Raw genomic sequence first — 20844 nt, 5'->3', positions numbered from 1 at the left:
CCACCGCTTCGTTGCAAACAACACATAGTAATTCCACGTTGACACAGTTGGGAATGAGTGGAAAGCGCTGCGTCAACCTTTTCCACTAAAGCGCGACACCATCCTCATTCCATATACCATCTGTCTTGACTCTTTTCATTTTAACGTAATAATTTTATTGGCGTCTCTTGAACTTTGAAATTACTTTCATGTATTTCTAAATTTTAAAAATTTCCATTTTATCTCTTAAATTTTGATTGAGTCCTACTTGTTCTTTTTTTTTTATTATATAATTTACGTTAAAATCAAACAAAAATAAAAAGAGTTAAGTGTGGCTACATGATCTTTTTCGATTTGTTTTTAATATAATTATAATAAAAAGACCATGTCATCACATCAATCTTTCTTTCTTCTTTTTTTTTTTTTAATATGTTTTTAACAGAAATTTTAACATATGAGCCTAAATGAGATTAATTTAAATTTCTGAGGTGGAGTAGAAGTTTTTAAAATTTAGATGGTAAATTAAAAATTAATCTAAAATTCAGGGACTTGAAAAAAAAAAGAACTCTAATTTTTACACTATTTTAAAAAAGGAAAAAAAAAAAAAAAAAACTATGTCACCTTATAAATTTCTGAGGTGAAGTAGAAGTTCTTAAAATTTGGAGGGCAAATAGAAAGTGAATCTAAAATTCAAGGACTTTAAAAAAAAAGAACTCTAATTTGTACACTATTTTAAAGAAGGGGAAAAAAAAACTATGTACCCCACCCTAACCCTCACCTCGTTCCATCTATTGTCTACAATCTCTGTTTTGGACTTTGATCTTTTTCTGCAATTCTCAATCGAGGTTAGAATTTACATGTAAATTACATGAGAAACTCTATGGATTTTCGGAACTATTTTGACAATATTTTTTTTGTTACATAATTTATGCTTCGATGCATGATAAATGGATTTTCACTCTCTGTCTCATTGGAGTATTTGCCCTAGAATATGCGACAGGGTTATATGTAATTGCAATTTGGTTTTCTCATTTCTGTGACATTCCAAAACTTAATGCATGTGATGATGGGGTTTTGAATTTTTTGTTTTGGGTTTATCTCATTTTACGAGGAGTCAATTTGGGCTTCTATATTTGATCGTAAGAATTCAAAAGGCGAAACTTGTAGGCTCTGTTTGGAACTCCGAAAGTGATATGGGACTGGGAAGAATTTGGGTCTAATCTTTCGTTTTAATGACATGATGATATGAGATCTTGCAGTTTCCTCAAAAAAAAAAAAAAAAAAAAAAAAAGATATTGGACTATCTTCTGATCTAGTTCGACTCTCATAGTAAAGACTGCAGAAGCAAGCGGATAGGAAGAATTTCTTATTTATTCTTTGGAGTAACTACTACAATGAATTTATTTTCGAAGCTTGCGCCTTTTTTTGTGTGTGTGTTTTTGGTTGAACTTTTAGTTGTTCATATGCATGCTGTATATGGAACGTGTCACATGATTTTTATTGCATCGAATTGGAATGCTATTGATTTTATGTGCACCTTCAATACTTTAGATAGAGTCGTCCGCCCATGTACAATTATTCGAGGACAAGGTCAACATATTTCAATATACTTTTGCAGACTCGTTTGCAAAGCAGATTCAACCAGGAAACATACAAAAGAATGTACCGCAGGTTTTTCACCACCGCTCATAAGCAAGCTGCCCCACATAGTCCCAACCTAGCTTTGAGTTCATTCATCGCCTCACCTGTTGTCCCTCCATATAATTCCCTTTTCTTAAAATCTCAAAACCCTGCTGATCATAGTAGGCCATCCCTTCATTTAATCTCTTTGCAAAATTCTGTTGACAAGTACAAATTATCTCAACCTCAACTCCAAGTTCCACCCTCCTCTGAAGTATATGAATTTCTTGTCAGTCAATACCAAAATTCGTGTAGCTTGGACGACGCTAAGAAGTTCCATTTGCAAATTCTTAAGAACGGGTTTACTAGCGATGTGTATTTATACAATACCCTTATCAATGTCTATGTTAGGATTGGGAACTTGGCTTCTGCGAGTAAGCTGTTTGATGAAATGCCTGAAAGGAACTTAGTTACATGGGCTAGTTTGATTTCAGGATATACCAAGAATGGCTTGCTAAATGAGGCATGTTTACATTTCAAAAGGATGATTTCTGCTGGATTTTGTCCCAGTCATTATGCTTTTGGTAGTGCTCTTCGAGCTTGTCAGGAGTCTGGACCATCAAGACTTAAACTAGGTATGCAAATTCATGGGTTAATCTCCAAAACATGGTATGGTTCAGACGTGGTTGTTGGCAATGTGTTGATTTCAATGTATGGAAATTGTTTGGGTTCTATGGATGATGCACACCATGTTTTTGATGAGATACAGATAAAGAATTTAGTTTCATGGAATTCTATCATTTCTGTTTATTCCCATAGAGGAGATTCAGTTTCTGCTTTTGAACTTTTCTCTAGTATGCAAAGGCAAGGTTGTGGGTTTACTTTGAAGCCCAATGAGTTTACTTTTGGCAGCTTAATAACTGCTGCTTGCTATTCGGGCAATCATAGTTCGATCCTATTAGAGCAAATGCTGGCCAGAGTGAAGAAATCCGGATTCTTAAATGATTTATATGTTGGTAGTGCTTTGGTCAGCGGATTTTCAAAGTTTGGATTACTTAATTATGCTTTAAAGATTTCTGAGCAGATGAGCGAGATAAATTCTGTCTCTATGAATGGATTAATGGTTGGTTTAGTGAGACAAAAGCGGGGAGAAGAAGCAACTGAAATTTTTACATACTTGAAGAACTTGGTTGGAGCAAATCTTGATTCATATGTGGTTCTCTTAAGTTCGTTTTCTGAATTTTCTGATTTGAAGGAAGGAAAGAGAAAGGGTCAAGAGGTTCATGCATATGTAATCCGGAATGGTCTTGTAGACATCAAGGTTGCTATTGGAAATGGGCTTGTTAATATGTATGCTAAATGCGGTGCTATTACTGATGTTTGCTCAGTTTTCAGACAAATGACTGACAAAGATTTAGTCTCATGGAACACCATGATATCTGGTCTTGATCAGAATGACTGTTTTGAAGATGCAGCAATTAGTTTTTGTGCAATGAGAAGATTTGGATTGAGTCCTTCAAATTTTACATTAATTAGTGCTCTGAGTTCGTGCGCAAGTTTGGGATGGATCTTGCTCGGAAAACAAATACATGGTGAAGGAGTTAAATTAGGACTTGATCTGGATGTTTCAGTTTCAAATGCCCTTCTTTTGTTGTACGCTGAGACAGGGTGTCTTAATGAATGCCAGCAAGTTTTCTTCTTAATGCCAAAGTATGACCAAGTATCATGGAACACTATAATTGGCGCTTTAGCCGATTCTGAAGCCTCAATTTTAGATGCCGTAGAATATTTCATTAACATGATGCGAGCTGGATGGTCGCCAAATAGAGTAACTTATATGAGCATTCTTGGAGCAGTTTCTTCTCTTTCACTTAGCAAGCTTGTTCAACAAATTCATGCTGTAGCCTTAAAACACCCTGTTTTAATTGATCGTGCTATTGAGAATGCACTTTTGGCTTGCTATGGAAAGTGTGGACAGATGGATAACTGTGACAAGATTTTCTCTAGAATGTCAGAAAGGCGGGATGAAATAAGTTGGAATTCCATGATTTCTGGTTATATACACAATGAAGACTTGCCTAAGGCCATAGATATGGTTTGGTTTATGATGCAGAGGGGTCAAAGGTTGGACTCTTTTACTTTTGCTACTGTCCTCAGTGCTTGTGCCTCGGTTGCAACATTAGAGCGTGGCATGGAAGTTCATGCTAGTGGTATCAGAGCTTGTTTAGAATCTGATGTCGTAGTTGGAAGTGCACTTGTTGACATGTACGCGAAGTGTGGACGAATAGATTATGCTTCAAGATTTTTTGAATTGATGCCAGTGAGAAATGTGTATTCTTGGAATTCCATGATATCAGGGTATGCTCGCCATGGACATGGAGATGAAGCTCTGAAGCTTTTTACACAAATGAAGCAACATGGTCAATTACCAGATCATGTCACGTTTGTGGGAGTATTATCAGCTTGTAGTCATGTAGGTTTGGTGGATGAAGGTTACAAACATTTTAAATCGATGGGTGAAGCATATGGATTGGCTCCTCGGATGGAGCATTACTCATGTATGGTTGATCTTCTTGGGCGTGCAGGTCAACTTAATAAGATAGAGGACTTTATAAATAAAATGCCTTTCAAGCCTAACATCCTTATATGGAGGACAATATTAGCAGCCTGCTCGCGAGCTAATGGTCGTTATACAGAGTTAGGACAAAGGGCTGCTGCTATGCTTTTGGAGTTGGAGCCCCAAAATGCAGTGAATTATGTTCTTCTTGCTAACATGCATGCATCTGGGGAAAAGTGGGAGGATGTAGCAAAGGCTAGAGTGGCCATGAGGAAGGCAGAAGTGAAGAAGGAAGCTGGGTGTAGTTGGGTTACAATGAAGGATGGGGTTCATGTTTTTGTAGCTGGAGACAAATCACACCCGGAGAAAGAATTGATATACAAGAAATTGAAGGAACTTAACAGGAAAATGAAGGATGCTGGCTATGTCCCTGAAATAAAATTTGCACTGTATGATCTTGAGGCGGAAAATAAGGAAGAAATCCTGAGTTATCATAGTGAGAAGCTTGCAGTTGCTTTTGTTCTCACTCGGAAATCAGAGTTGCCTATTAGGATTATGAAAAATCTCCGCGTTTGTGGTGATTGCCACTCTGCCTTCAAATATATATCTAAAATTGTTGGTCGCAAAATAGTATTGCGAGATTCACACAGATTTCATCATTTTGAGGGCGGTCAATGTTCATGTGGAGATTACTGGTAATAGCTGTGGTGAGATCTGTGCATGGAGACTTTTGTACTGATTTCATCATTTTGGTGATGGTATAACTTCGTGTGGGAATTTCTACTGTTTGCACAGGTTAGATCTATATTTTAGTGACATTGGTACGGTTGATAGTATGGATTTTTCATTGGTATGACACGACAATACATGTTCTTCCGCTTGTTTTTGGAACAAACCGCAGTCAATGACAAAGGGGCTCACAAGTTTGGATTTTTTATTTTTTTTTTCATTTTCTTTAGTTTCTTTTTGATGAGTGAAAGGGTTTAATTGGAAGGACTCTTGGGATGTGACGATGAGTGATGATGCGTTGTGTGAACACAGTGAAAGAGAGTTTTCAACTTATTTTATGTTTAACTTATACGAAACGCACATCGTAGTGTTTAATAGAGAGACTTCTGGAACTGAGATCTGTAGGTTTTCTGTGTCCAATAATGGAATGCACGTTCTGTCTTCTTCTTTCTTTTTTCCCTCAAAGTTCTGAATGTCACTTGTGGCCACCAATACCGCCTTTCTGCTTGTCTCTTATTTATTTATTTAGATATGATAATTTCCATCATTACTTGACAAGTGTTTGATTCTTTTGAATATTATTGTTTCATATGCATCCTTGTAGTTAGAAATGGAGAGTGAAGCAGGCAATCAACCTAAGCATGAGCGCTCTAGGACAAGGTGGACAGCATCCCTTGATAAGATATTTGCGGACTTGGTTGTGAAGCAAATTCAATTAGGGAACAGACCCAACAATGTTTTTGACAAAAAGACATGGAATCACATTCGCAATGAATTTAACAAGCAAACGGACCTCAACTTCAACAATAATCAACTGAGGAAGCACTTGGATGTTCTGAGGACTCGCTTCTACAATTTGAAATCGAGTTATGATCAAAGTAATGACTTCACTTTAGACGCCTCCTGCTGTATTGGTTTTGATCTGTGGGAAGATTTAGGGGTACGTGTTGTACCTTGTACGGTTACCCTGTTGCTCTGTTTCTGTTTTTTTCAATTTCTTCTTTCTGCAACAAATTTTTTTCAAGTGCCTTGCCTTACAAATTGTTCTTATAGGCACAAACCAGGCCTGAAAGTGTCAAAGTCAAGGACTGCCCGATATATGAGCAGCTGTGCACAATATTCACAGATTCATCTGCGGATGGCAAGTACGCGCAATCTAGTCACTATGGAGAGTTGCACAAGTCTGCTACAACTGAAAACGGGGGTTTAAGTTCGTGTCCTGACATTGGAGCCCCTCATTGTGAAAATCTACTGCCACCAAAACCTGCACAAGTAAACGTATCACCAACAGAAAAGGTGGTTAAGATACCTGAGAGACAAAGGAAACGTCCTTCCGAGACGGAGTCTTCAACTGCTCGAAGTAGGATGGATCAAGAAATGTGTGATGCTATGTCGGAAGCAATGTTTGAAATGATTGCCGCGTCAAAGCTCAGGACAGTTGCAAAAGCACGTAGTGATGACAGATTCACCATTACTAATTGTATCAAAGCGTTGGATGAGATACAAGGAATTGATCAACATACCTATTTTGCTGCATTGGACCTCTTTGAGGACCCTAACTTGAGAGAGACCTTCATCTCTTTAAAAGGCGAAAGGATACGGTTGACATGGTTAGAAGGCAAGTGTGGTAGAAATTTCTTTTGTTAAGTCAGAATTTGGATGACTTTGGAGCGCCATATAATTTTAGTGTTTAGTACTAGTTTGTCCATAACATGGCTCTTTTGCTCTCATTTCGAATACTGATGGTCCTTTTGAAGAGATGTTGTAGGAATCTTTACTAGCTTAGGTCTTTTTGTCAGACGAGGTTGCATTGACACAGGGAAGAAATTTGTACGGAAATGGTAGGAAATATGCCAATATGATAAACTTAAGAAAGTATATAGGCTAATTTTTAGTTATAGAAATTAATAGGTCATAATTTATCAAGTTATGGTTCATAACTAGATAAGTTATGGACAAACTTATCAAGTTATGGACAAACTTATCAAGTTATGGTTCATAACTAGATAAGTTATGGACAAACTTATCAAGTTATGGTTCATAACTAAATAAGTTATGGACAATAACTTGTTAAGTTATGGTTCATAACCAGACAAGTTATGGACAAAAACAGTAATTTGGCCTATTTATTAACTTATGTAAACTATTGGTCTAATAATTTTAATTCATCTCAAGTCTTGACATATTTTCCTCTTTCTCCCAAATTTGTATTGCCTCGGCCAATTTGATTATGTTGAAATATAATATTTGCAAGTAACAAGAAAATTTAATCGGCATACAAATTCCTTTTCCAATTCTTAGTGATCTGTTGCATGAGAAAGTCAAGTGATGTCTCTTAGAGAATCCAGCCAAATTTTTAGGATTATTATCACTAATGAACTCTGAACTTTAGGGTTATTCTCAATTTGTCTCTAAACTTTAAAAACTCTCACTTTATCTCTTGAATTTTAAATTATTTTCATTGAACCCTTTTTGTTGCAATTTCTATTAAAATCATATTTAAAAAAACGCAGTCATGTGATTTTTTTGTTTAGATTTTTGTTAAAAATAAATAAATAAAAATCATATGATCACACTTAACTTCATCATTTTTCGTCTGATTTTAATAGAAATTACAACAAAAGGAGTTAAGTGAGAACAATTTAAAGTTTAAGAGGCAAAATAGGAGTTTTTATAGTTTAGGAGGATAAATTAAAAATGACTTTAAAATTTAGGGACACCAATGAGAATAATCCTATTATTTAAAGATTTTTAATCAAGGAAAACAACCATCAGAGAGCAAGATTGACATATGCACAGAGACAGCGACTCTGAAGATAATTTCTATAGATTTCTCTAACCGAATAAAGAAAAACCATATAGCATAGACAGTTGATTCTTGAGCAACATCACAAATAGGACATCAGATCAGAGTATAAATTAACGACTCGTTTTGATCATAGCTTACGCTACAGTAGGAACTAGGAAGAATATTATTGAAAGGCCTTCCATAAGAAATCCTTGAAACTGCGATGGAATATTGATGCTCCGAAGCACCGGCCGCCGGTGCAACTCCAACGGAGCGGACGAAAAACCAGTACCGTCTCTTTAGATCCATTGCAACTATTGCTGCACTGCACTGTCAGAGGTCTATTGTTTTTCCTCATCAGGTGAATCAACATTTGTTCTTTCCTGGATCATCATGCTGATACAATTTTATTCATTTCATGTGACTAGCTCGCCATCAACAGTGCTCGTATTATGCTGAGTATTATCACTACTAATCTTTACAGAGACAGTTTTATGAGCAATATTAATCACTTGTTCATTGTAAAATAATCATCTCTTCAAATCATGTTTTGAAATTCTGAGGATTAGATTTTATAATGCGAGAAAATTGTGATTTTGTTGTTATCGTGCGTATCTTCTAAAATAATTCTAATGATTTTTGTTACGGCATATTGTCCTCCTAATATAAGTAATAGGGATTATGATCTTGGACGAGCTCTTGAAAATAAAAATGACTGACTGAGTTTTTTTTAAAAGGAGAATTTTATGGTAGGTTATGAAAGTAAAGTTCTGTTTTGAACCATAAGATTTGCATCTTATGTACTCTTTTATTTGACGTAATTTTGACTATAAACACACACCACATCGGTATGAGATGCATACAGAGCTAAAAAAAAAAAAAACAAAACAAAAAAAAAACAAAAATTGATAAGCACAAATAGAGAAATTGAAGACTGTGTTTGGAATTGATCCCGTTTTTATTTTTCACATTTTTCAAGAAATAAAAATGAACACGTTTTTAAAACGGCGTTTGACTCAATAAATACAAAAAAGAAAATGAAAACGATTTTTTAGTTTAGTGTAAAATGAAAGAGAAATGAAAAATGACTTTTAGTCGTTTTTCATTTTTTGTTTTTGTTTTCTCTTCTCTCGAGTAGAGATATATATATATATATATATTAATATGTTATTTTTATATTGAAAATAATTTTTTGATAAAACTACCAAACGCATTTTTAAAGATAATTTCTATCTGAGATTAAAAACGTTTTAATTTTCATTTTTATAAAAAAAATAAAATTATTTTAGAACAAATTCTAAACGTGCCCGGAATGGTAATATGTGAGTATGGTGATGCAAGATTTGATTTGGTGCGGTGGTCTTTTGAACATCCCAATTAACAAAAGAGAAGACACGATGATGTTGATGAAACTGAAAACAAGGGCAAAAGCCAGGCATCCACAATGTTTATTCTAAAACAGAAACAGGGGTCCTACGATGCTTCCTTAAAGTGTCTTTTTTTTTTTTTTGGGTTGAAGAATGCGTCTACAATGCTTCCTTAAATTGTTTATATACGTTTATGATTTTGCATTTTTTCCTGTTTGATGCACTCAAATGATATTAGTATCTTTTTCAATTTCTTTTTTTTTTCTTTTGTTTTTTTTTTTTTTGGTGAAAAAGTGCCTAAGCTTTTTTGACAGATGTTTATTCACCAAAAAAACGGCTCAGTCATCTCCAAATTTTGTCCATGGGGAGTGGTTTAGTGGCTTGAGAAATGGAAGGACTAGCAAGCGCAAAAAATATATTAGTTTGGGGATCAAGTTATCAAAGATTTTAAATTAATGACCTAAGTTTTCAAGATTTTTAAATTGGAGATCCGAGTGCCAAGCTTTTAAACGTTTTTTTTCCAAGTTAAAATTAACATAAAAAAGGATACATACTGTTAACACACCATATTTGGGCGATTCAAATCTTTAGGCTCATACCGGATCCTTCTATTATATTAGGCCATATTAAGAAAGTTAACATTTCATATGCATTTACCTTTAATAATTGTTTTGAATTTGTTTACATATATTTTTATATTAGGAAAAGTTAACATTTCATATGCATTTACCTTTAATAATTGTTTTGAATTTGTTTACATATATTTTTATATTAGGAAATCTCTTTATATATTTTCATATAAGATAGTTCTATTCACACATCCCTTTTTACTCTCTACACCTCCCATTTAATTATATTTTTTTATTAGAAAAGACTCATATGAACTGATAAAAAATGACAATTATAATAGACTTAATTACATAATTAAATTTTATTATAATAATATTATTTTTTTTATTTTTTTCCCTTCATACACTCCACATGTCATGTTAACAAATTACAAACAATTACTATTTTAAAATTTATGATAAAACTTTAATTTTTCCTATTCAATAGCTATTCCAAAAAATTACATACAAGTATATTAAATTTTCTTTGCTATTTATTCTATGGTGATTGTTTTTTTTTTTTTTGACTTTTCTTTTCTTCGTTTTGTGTTAATATTTTTTATTTTTCTAATTATTTCATTTTTGAAAGTACAAATCATTTTGTTTTATTTTCTTTTTCATTTGTTATAAAGTAGGATTGATTTTTTTTTTCTATTTTGTTCTTTTTTATGCTTGTTTATTTGTTGTTTATTCTTTTTTCATTTTATATTTTTAATCATACTTAAATAATATAATAATTTTGTTGTCATATTATTTATTTATTTTTTATTTCTTGAATTATATTATTTTCTATTTTATATTTTTTGAGCGTCCTTTATGATCATATTAAAATAAAAAAGCATCATGACTAAAGCTTCGACTAAAAAAATAGAAAATATAGACATGATAATATTAAAAAAAAATAAAATAAAATAGTAGGTTTGAAAAGAAAAATGATCAAGAATTAATAATTCTATGAAAATTTTGGGATAATTTTAGAATAATAGGGCGTGTTAAAAGTAAATTCAACCATTTTAAAATTATGTGGGGAGTTTATGTTTAGAAGGAGAATGTAGAATAAAAAGAAGTGCGTGGGTAGAACTACCCTTCATATATTTTCATATTTGTTTACATATATTTTGTTTCCATATGCATTGAAATCTCTTGATATTAAAATTTGGTGACTCAACCCACCCGTAATTGTAATTTGTAGACATATTAATATTGCTTTTGACGATTCTCTTTTCTCCTAGTTCGAAATTGTAGACATTACGCCAATTGTTCTCTTATTATTATTATTATTTTCATCTTCTTAGAAAATAAAGAAAGATAAAAAAATCATTCTAACTATATCGTTACCTTTATTAGTTTTTTTCCACTTTATTTATATATTTTTTTATATTAGTAATTTAGATTTGGTAACTAATTGTAATGTGTAATGTGTAATTTGTATTCATATAGAGCTTCGTTAGTAGTGTGGTTTTTATTAAACATTAAAGAAGAAAATAAAAGTGCCAAGAGAATATTAAGATTTTGATATTATGTATAAATCCACGAATTAAAAAAAATTAAAAAAGATTCACTATCTTCCTATTTTTTTTTTTTTTTTTTTTTTTTTTTTTTTTTCATTTTGAAAATTAAGTAGTACTAGATTTGAGTTCTATAGAGGACCCATTTTACATATAAGATTTAGGGGTAATTTTGACAAAAACCCCTAACAAGTGTAATGAGTTATGATTTTTACCTTTTATTCTTGATTCATAACATTTTTAATTAAATAATTACACTAATAAAAAGATATTTATCAAGAATAAGGGATAAAGGTCCAGGCTCATATACTCTTAAGGATAAATTTTCTATTTTTTAAGATTTTTTTTTAGGCATAATGATAAAAAGAGTGTAACATTATTTCAAGTAACAAAATGTGTTTTTTTTAAATTTATAACTCGTAACACCAAAAAGAAAAAAAGAAAAAAAAAAACTTAGAGGCCCTCAAAAAAAAAAAACCTCATATTAGGACTGGTCCCTCAAGATAACGTAAGATTTTAATGTTTTTTAAAAAAAAAACGGTTTAATTCTTCCATTAAGAAAGAAAGCAAAAGGCTTCCTTTTTAAATGTTTGCCACTTTTTGCTTTTCATAGTCATATTATTGCCTTCAATTATTTCATCCCTTTTATAAGATTTGAGTACCTCACTCTTTCTTCTGCAAAAACCTTATTCACACACTCTCTCTCTCTCTCTCTCTCTCTCTCTCTCTCTCTCTCTCTCTCTGAGGCAGCCATGGAAGCCGAGCGAAGCAAGAAGGATGATCACGTGGTCGTAACCATCGACCTACCAAACATTAATACAGCCAAAAAATTCCCACAACAAAACGATCAAGATCCCACCAAAAACAACAATGATCAAATCCCAGTTCAAAGAACGAAAACTCTCAGACGCCTCAACTTCTCCAAACCCAGATCACGCTTCGAAGAGCCCGGCCAGCCCTTACCACAAAATCATTACAAAACCATCCCCGAATCCGAAGAACTCACATCCTTAAACCCCCAAGAATCAAGTGACAACTCCTCGTCATCGGACGAGGAATGGTACGAAAACGACGACGACGACGACGATAATAAGTACAAGAAGAAACGAAGAAGAAAGTCAAGAAAGATAAACAAGAGAGCGGTGATCGAATGGACTTTTTTCCTCACCATAATGACATGTTTGCTCTGCTCTCTTACCGTCCAATCACTAAAGCACAAGAAGAAATGGAGCTTGGAGATCTGGAAATGGTGCCTCATGATAATGGTCGTCTTCTGCGGCCGCCTAGTCGCCGGCTGGGTCGTCCTTTTCGCCGTCTTCCTCATCGAGCGAAACTTCATGCTTAAAGAGAAAGTTCTCTACTTCGTCTACGGATTGAGAAAGAGCTTCCAAAACTGCGCTTGGCTCGGCCTCGTCCTCATTGCTTGGACGATAATGTTTCCCGACAAGCACGACAAAGTGCTTAAAAAGGTGTTCCGCTTTCTCATCGCCGTCCTCATCGGAGCCACCATTTGGCTGCTCAAGATCCTTTTTGTGAAGGTCTTGGCGTCGTCTTTTCACGTCGCGACTTTCTTCGATAGAATGAAAGAGAGCGTTTTTAATCACTACATTCTGGATGCACTTTCTGGGCCGCCGCTGGAGGTGAGAGAGATTAGACTTCACTTACTTTTTAAAAGGTCAACGTCGTATTTGTTTTTATATTTAAATGATTTGACACTTGGATTTATTTTATCCTTTGTCAGGAGGAGGAGAGGGAGAGGCCGCGGCGGAGGAAGCTGCACGCGTCGAAGTCGTTGCCGGCAAGGCTAAGAGAGAGAAAGGGGAGTGTGGCGTCGACGAAGGAGGCGGCTGGGGGAACCGGACAGAAAGGGATAGACATGGAGAAGCTGAAAAGGCTAAGCATGCAGAGTAGGCCGACGGCATGGAGCGTGAGGAGGCTGGTGAGCTACGTAAGGTCGTCGGGCCTGTCGACGATATCGAGGACGGTCGATGATTTTGGGACGGCGGAGTCGGAGATAACGAGCGAGTGGGAGGCCAGAAACTGTGCCAAGAGGATTTTCAAGCATGTCGCCAAGCCTGGTGCCAAGTTAGTATACTACTCTATACCTGGTTTTTCATATTTAATTTGTTGTCTCCAATCAATCATATAATTAGAGGGTAAGACGAGGAGAAAAAGAAAATTAACTTTTCTGACCCCTTTCTTAATTAATTTCCCCGTGCGCCACATTTTGTTTTGACCTATCTACTATTTAACTCTAGTTAATTAGTTGCACACTAATTTCGCTTTTTGGTTGAAAAACTGGTCTTTAAATATGCTTAGGAATCCATGTTTAATTGATGCGTACCAAAAACAAAGTACTGTAGAGGTGTCGGATTGATTCGCCAGGTCAGACATACTTAACGGAATCACGTAAATTGCACATTCATCTTTATAGTTCAAAAACACAGAGAAAAATAAACAGTAGAGTTTGTGATCTTCGGTCATTCACAAGACCAATTTCTACATTTGTGGTAAAGGAACTTATAAACATGACAGTTTTACCGTGTAGTGTAACAATATTAGTCCAGCTAGTACAGTTCCTATTTTCGAAACCAAAAGAATGACAGTTGAAACTATACATATATAACGTATTTTTATTAGTAGGCTAATAGTTGCCATAGCAAACAGCAAAGTGATAAAAAAAAAACCCCAGCAAAGTGATAAGCTAGCTGTTTGCAATACTGTTCTTATCAATAGAGCACAATAAATTACTAGATGAAGCCCAGTCCCGCTCCATCTGGACCTATCTTCTTTCACCTAGTAGTTATTCACCAACTTAGTTTAGAGCTCGTTTGATTGGAGGATTCGTTCTCTGATTCGAATCATGGTTTATAGTTCGTTATAGTATTTTCTCTCACAAAAAATACACATAAATCAAAAATAATTTTAATCTCATAGTTTTAATCCATGAACACCAAACGGGCTTTTAGTTTCATTTTCTCCTTTTACACATGAGTGCATGTAATGGAATGCCAAAACAAAAAAAAAAACAAAAAAACAAAAAAACAAAAAAGAAACAATTACACTGTATTTTAGGTTCACTAGTAGCGCACTTTCGTTGTAAAAAAGAGTGAGGGCAATATTTAGTAACAAGATAATGAAGCCTCGTTTATTTCACCGATTTGAGTTTTCAGTTTTAGATTTCTACAGTTAAAAACTCTTAAAAAATGTCACATCTAACTTTTTCTGTTATAGTTAAAATTTTTTAAAAAATGCCACATCTCAACTCGAATTGAAAATTTAAATTCGTGAAGTGAACAAGGCCTTAGTATTCTGAATGAGTTGTTTTCAATGTGGTTAAATCATGGGTTTCAAGGTCTAGAGGATGTAATTTAAAAAAAAAAAAAAATAGTATTCTCTCCATAGTTGTTAATATCTTTTATGTTGATAGGTATGTATTTATATGGTCATAAATGCTAAACTATTCTTAATTGGTTGGTAGCATTATTAACATGAGCTGGTAGCTAGCTATACATAGAGACCATCAAGTACTGTGTCTATGCTGTGTATATAAATTAAAATCAAAGTGCTGGTCCCTTTCTTACTTTTGGGCTGTTTTTCTGAGCCCATATGTTTATTACTAGTGTCACCGAAAGATTGATCCAAATCAACGGAAATCGTAGAAAATAGGACTATGAAAAAAGAAAGTATATAGGTTAATTTTTAGTTATAAAAATTAGTAGGCTATAATTTGTTAAGTTATGGTTCATAATCAGATAAATTATGGATAAATTTATCAAGTTATGGTTCGTAACCAGACAAGTTATGGACAAAAATCGTGAATTATGAACAATAACTTGTCAAGTTATGGTTCATAACTAGACAAGTTATGGACGAAATAGTAATTTAGCCTATTTATTAACATATATAAATTATTAGCCTATTAATTTTAATTCATCTCAAGTCTTGGCCTATTTTTCTCTTTCTCTCCCAAATCAATTCCACCATAACGTGGACTTACAGGTTGTTAGTGTTACTTTTTCTTAATAATTTAAGTAAGAAATTGTGCTATCAATCAATAACACTCGCATGCTTAATATTATCTTTGTTGAAAAAGAGAACATAACACTTTAATATCAAGTTTTTTATGGCAATATTTTCGACTTATAACACAATATGGAATGATTAGAGTGTTCCAATATTATGCTTCTTCCTTACACTGCTGCGTAGTTTAATGTGTTTTCAAAAGCAAAAGGAGGAATGTAGTAACTTTTTTTTTTTTTTTTGTTAACATAATTTATCACTTTTTAAACCATCTTTTTACTATTTATTACAAACATGTCATTACATATATATTTTTTATTTGAGCACGTGGGGAAGGAAGCTTTCATACTATAGTACACTACTTTTTTATTATTATTTAAATGGCTGTTTCTTTTTTCCAAAAGAAAAAATAGAGAAGAAAATACAAAAAAGTCGGTAGATAAAAATTAGTTTCATCATATGTTATTTTTTGGGGATAAAAAAAAATTGTTATTTTTATTCTTCCCTTCATCTAACATCTTTTAAGTATTAGATGATGTAATGTATTTAAGTTATTGAAGATCTCTATTATTCTCGTGAAAAGTTTAATTTATTTAACTTATTTGGTTGTAAAAACACCAATTATTCAACTTATGAGGGGGAAAAACTTAAAATGAAAGGTTATATTTTTTTTAACAAAGTTAGAAATTTTTAATTATAAAATAAATGAAAAGGGTAAGGAAATGGGTGTTGAGAAACACTGGTAAATGCTCAAGAATAGTTCCATCATGTATTGTTGAGTTATTTTTATTAGGTTAAACGTCGTTATCTTATCATTAATTTGTATTTCCGAATTCTGTTTCTTGCTATAGTACGGTCTAAATAACATTAATTTCTGCTCCTTTTCGCATAAATATGTTATAAATATATGTTGCACCTCTTTAACCCAATTGCGACAAATCATGACATTAAGACTTGTTATGAAATGCATGCCTAATAACCATGCCACCAGACTGGAATTGATCGTTAATTGCTAAGTAAACCATAAAAATATTTTTACACCCTTTGAGGATGATGATTTTTTTTTTTGGAATGATGAGACTTGATGAATTTTTGTTTATTAGACTTCATGAAAACGTAAGATTATTGCGATTATGAATGGCGTGACAATTAACTTTTAGCTAGTTCAATGTTCATTTTTTGGACGTGTAGAAAGATGGTATTTTTTCCTTTGAGTAAGGAATAAGTAAATTAATGCTTGCATTTGTGTAGCAAAAATTAAGTTGTCAGGCATATCAATGTCTCATAATTCCGCTCAAGAAATTTGGGGCTCGTTGATTTGCATTTTTTGAGTTAGGGTGACTTGAGTTCATATATTAATTTGAGTTAAGGTATATTTGAGTATAGTTTGAGTTGAGACTCTAATTTAAGTTTGTGTTTAGATGTGCACATTTTGAGTTATGGTTTGAATTGAGAATCTATTTGAGTTTGTGTTTGGGTGAGTTAAAACTTGAATTTGTATTTGTATAGTATTTTAATAAAAACTCAATGGTGATAGAAAATTTTAATAGGGTATATGAGTGAGGTTTTATTCGTCTATTCGTTGTGAATGCACATAAAAAAATCATCTCAATCGGAATTAAAGTTATGGCGTTTTTAACCCGTTTAGTTCACTGATTTGAGTTGAGATGTGACTTTATGTGAGAGCTTTTTACTGTAGCAAAAAAGTTAGATGTGACTGTTTCTGAGAGTTTTTTACTATAGTAAAATTCAAATCAGTGAAATGAACGGGAAAAAATATTATTCATTAACTTGAGTTTGAGTTTATAAACTTGAATTAAAGGGAGAATTTGAATTCAGATTTTAGCCTCAAACTCAATTTAAAACTCAAGTTAAAACTAAAATTTTGTAAAAGAATATAAACTTAAATAAAATTATAATTTTTTTTGAGTTTAGGTGGAAATAATGGTGATTTTGGTATTCTTCACAATTTTTTGCATCCTTATAAGGCACTCACCCGCGAAGCATGTGGGTCCCGGATGGGGCCATTAAAACTATTTTTTTTTTTGTTTATATAGAATTATAAAAAAAAAAAAAAAAAAAAAAACTATATTCAAAACTTTACATTATTCACTGTTCTGTATCTTTTGCTCTTTTTTTAAATATGTGCGCGTTTGGAACTAATTTTAAAATAATTTTATTTTTTATATGAAAATAAAAATGTTTTCTCAGACATAAATTATTTTTAAAAATGAGTTTGGTAGTTTTATCAAGAGATTATTTTCAGTATAAAAAAAATTTATTAATGTCTTTTTCTCTCTATTTGAGTTTGTGTTTGGGTGAGTCAAAACTTGAATTTGTATTTGTATAGTATTTTAATAAAAACTCAATGATGATAGAAAATTTTAATAGGGTATATGAGTGAGGTTTTATTCGTCTATTCGTTGTGAACGCACAGAAAAAAATCATCTCCATCAGAATTAAAGTTATGACGTGTTATTTATTTTTATTACACAAAACGCCGTTTTAAAAACGTTTTCATTTTTTTTTATTAAAAAACGTAAAAAATAAAAACGAATCAATTCCAAACACGGCCTATATTTTACACATTTTCAATTTGGGCGTTCTCTTTCACTCAAAGATTGGCAAATAGCTGCAATAATTGATAAATATAGGGCAGCTGACATGTGATGGATTGTTAATGTCAGAGACAGATAGATGCATATCTTTCAGAATTAATTTTATTAATGCGGATTACTTTTCTACTCCAGCATATCGGCATTACTCGTTCTTGACAATGTTGCTGCAATGATTATATCTGCAGATATATAGAAGAGGAAGATTTACTGCGGTTCTTGAAGAGTGAAGAAGTATGCACCATCTTCCCTCTATTTGAAGGATCAGAAAGTGGAAAAATCACAAAGATATATATATATAGTTTTTACCCTCGTTATTAGCTATTATGATTTTATCTTTATAATTCTTTAGGCCAATTATTAGTTCGGAAAATTTTTATCTCTAGATTTGATGACGTCATAATCTTGAAATTATTGCTCGTCATGTGTTCATAATATGACATAATTTAACTTCCGAAGTCTACCGTCAATTTTAAGATTTAGCTAGGGATCACCCAAATTTCTATAAAAACAATTAAATTCAACGACTATTAATTAGATTAAACAAATTTGGAACTTGTTATAAATCATTCTTACAAATTACTCAATTAAAGAAAAGAGTTAATTGGTAGGATGTTAAAAAAAAAAAAAAAGTTAACAGTGGGATACAGTTTTTAATTGTCAGATATTTGTGAAGTTTTGTTAAATTATCAGATTTTTCTCAATTTGATCATATGATTGTTATGTGATTGATACGCTTGAAAATTGTGTCTTGTCACCGTGATAATTGTTTTCATACCCTAGCTACCTTAGATATCTCCTCAGGAAAAAAAGAAAAAAAAAAAAAAAAAAAAAAAAAAAAAAGAGCTAAGTATAGGGTTCAAAAATTATAATAATGACTGTATGATATTCATATGTGATGTAATAACCTGAATAATGACTAGATATAAAATGCGGGCCTATCCATATGGATTTAGGTACATGCGTATGTGGAGCGCAAGGCCCTGGGGCATTCCCTGAATGACACAAAGACGGCGGTGCACCAGCTGCACAAGCTGGCGAGCGCCGTCGTGACGGTGATAATAACGGTGGTGTCGCTGCTGGTGATGGGGCTGGCCACCACGAAGGTGATATTTGTGGTGACTTCTCAGCTGCTGCTTGTCGGCTTCATGTTTCAGAACATGTGCAAGACCATGTTCGAGTCGATCATCTTCGTCTTCGTCATGCACCCTTTCGACGTCGGTGACCGCTGCGTCATCGACGGCGTTCAGATGATCGTTGAGGAGATGAACATACTTACGACGGTGTTCTTGAGATACGACAACGAGAAGATATACTACCCCAACTCTGTGCTTCTCACCAAGCCTATTAGCAATTTCAGAAGAAGCCCGGATATGGCTGACAGTGTTGAGTTTTGCATTGATGTCTCCACTTCTGCCGACGATGTCACTGCACTCAGAAAGGCCATACAAACGTAAGTCTCTCTCACTCTCTCTCTATACATATATATATATATATATATGTATGTATATGCAGTAATTTATACACACGCCACACGTGTTTAGATATTAGTACTATTGTTATAGGTAAAATAAATAAACTGATTTTTAGTCGTCAACTATATAAGCCAAAAGTCACTTTTGATTACTAACTTTTAATACTTTTAAAACTAAATTGTCCAAAATTAGTCATTTGTTCATCCAAGTAGTGCTCAAATCTCCATGAAAAGATACGATTTTTCTGTTTGATAAAATTACAAAATTAACTCTCCCAGGGTCCTTTCATATGCATTTTTGTAATAGTCATAACTCATACATAATCTTTTTATCAATCGATCGACACAATATAGAAAATTTTAATTTTACTCGGAAACTTTTATATTTCTACATGCTTTTGTTTTTCATGCCGATCGAGTTTTGTGGCAATTGAAAAACTAGAAATTATAACCACTAAATGCACTATACTATATTTAGCGTATTTCTGTTTCCAGTATTTCCTCAATTGTATTCACATTGAAGTTCCTATTTTTAGCTCTATATATGTACCATGGCAGATCCATGTAATTCACGATATTACCGAACAAGATCCATGCTAATAATCTATGTGATGGAAAATGATCAGATATTTATACTCACGTCTCTTAATTAATATTGCACTATAGCGATGTTTTGAATTTAATTGCGCTATATATTTTGAATTATTTGCAGGTACATTGAGAGTAAGCCAAAATACTGGAGTCCAAAACACAGTGTGATAGTGAAGGAGATAGAGAACGTGAACAAGATGAAAATGGGGCTGTACGTGCAGCACACAATGAACCACCAGAACTACGGAGAAAAGAGCAGTCGGAGATCAGAGCTTGTGTTTGAACTGAAGAAAATATTCGAAAGCCTTCGCATAAAGTACCATCTTCTTCCTCAAGAACTTCACCTCACACAATTCAATGTGGTCACCAATGGCACCAATAATAATGTCATGACCACACCACGTCCATAGCAGTCTTAAACTATGCGTATTTTATTTTGGATTTCGAGTGTGTTTCTCTCTCAATAATGCTGCTACGCATCATTGATGTTGGTGGCAATTGCCGTTGATTTTTGGCGAATTACGCACGCACCAAATACAGGATTGTCAGCCTAAGACCGTTTTGTCTAGCGGCACCGTGGATTTGGTGGGATGGGATGGAGTTTGAGAGAGGTTGCAGATGTTAAAAAAAAAAAAGTGAGAATCGTTATTCAGTTGAGACTCGCATACTATCACAGGAAAATCTTGTAATGGGATGAAAAATAAATGGTGATAAATTGGGTTTGGATTTTCTACTTCAGGTATGGACCAGGCAAATTGATATAGAGAATTATCAGTTGTATGCAAAGAGTCACATAGCTTGGATTGGATTCTTGTTCTAATGTAATTAATGAAGCAATAGCAAGAGATCAATTATTATACATCTCCTTTATATCTGCAAGCTCACTTGAAATATAATTCTCCCTCAATTAAGTTATTTGTGTACTTATAAGAAAATCCAATATTTTTTTTTTTTACAAGATTTTAAATTTGGTTAACCGTGTAAA

General features: G+C 33.3%; 2 protein-coding genes and 1 pseudogene across 2 annotated transcripts; all 3 read left to right on the top strand.

Annotated features, from left to right (window-relative positions):
- Positions 1–735: 735 nt before the first annotated feature.
- LOC21406590 (L10-interacting MYB domain-containing protein) lies at positions 736–6718 on the top strand. The gene is made up of 3 exons (XM_024166475.1): positions 736–824; positions 5494–5825; positions 5939–6718. Exons 2-3 carry the CDS (start codon positions 5496–5498, stop codon positions 6530–6532), a joined length of 924 nt encoding a protein of 307 aa, XP_024022243.1. The 5' UTR covers positions 736–824; positions 5494–5495; the 3' UTR covers positions 6533–6718.
- LOC112091853 (putative pentatricopeptide repeat-containing protein At5g09950) lies at positions 1640–5067 on the top strand. The gene has a single exon (XM_024166509.1). The coding sequence runs from the start codon at positions 1640–1642 to the stop codon at positions 4853–4855; it is 3216 nt and encodes a 1071-aa protein (XP_024022277.1). The 3' UTR covers positions 4856–5067.
- Positions 6719–11908: 5190 nt separating the features above from the next.
- LOC21406589 lies at positions 11909–20651 on the top strand (annotated as a pseudogene).
- Positions 20652–20844: the final 193 nt, after the last annotated feature.

Source organism: Morus notabilis, unplaced genomic scaffold, assembly GCF_000414095.1.
Source record: "Morus notabilis unplaced genomic scaffold, ASM41409v2 Scaffold75, whole genome shotgun sequence".
In the NCBI taxonomy this organism is placed as follows: domain Eukaryota; kingdom Viridiplantae; phylum Streptophyta; class Magnoliopsida; order Rosales; family Moraceae; genus Morus; species Morus notabilis.
Note: the sequence above shows the minus strand (reverse complement) of the source record. Positions and strands in the feature narration are given on the sequence as shown.

What these genes read in the sequence shown, in the direction of transcription:
- LOC112091853 (XM_024166509.1), top strand. Translation starts at nt 1,640, where the DNA reads ATGTACCGCAGGTTTTTCACCACCGCTCATAAGCAAGCTGCCCCACAT.
- LOC21406590 (XM_024166475.1), top strand. Translation starts at nt 5,496, where the DNA reads ATGGAGAGTGAAGCAGGCAATCAACCTAAGCATGAGCGCTCTAGGACA. An exon ending in ATCTGTGGGAAGATTTAGGG is followed by an intron (nt 5,826 to 5,938) that starts GTACGTGTTGTA and finishes TTGTTCTTATAG; the next exon opens with GCACAAACCAGGCCTGAAAG.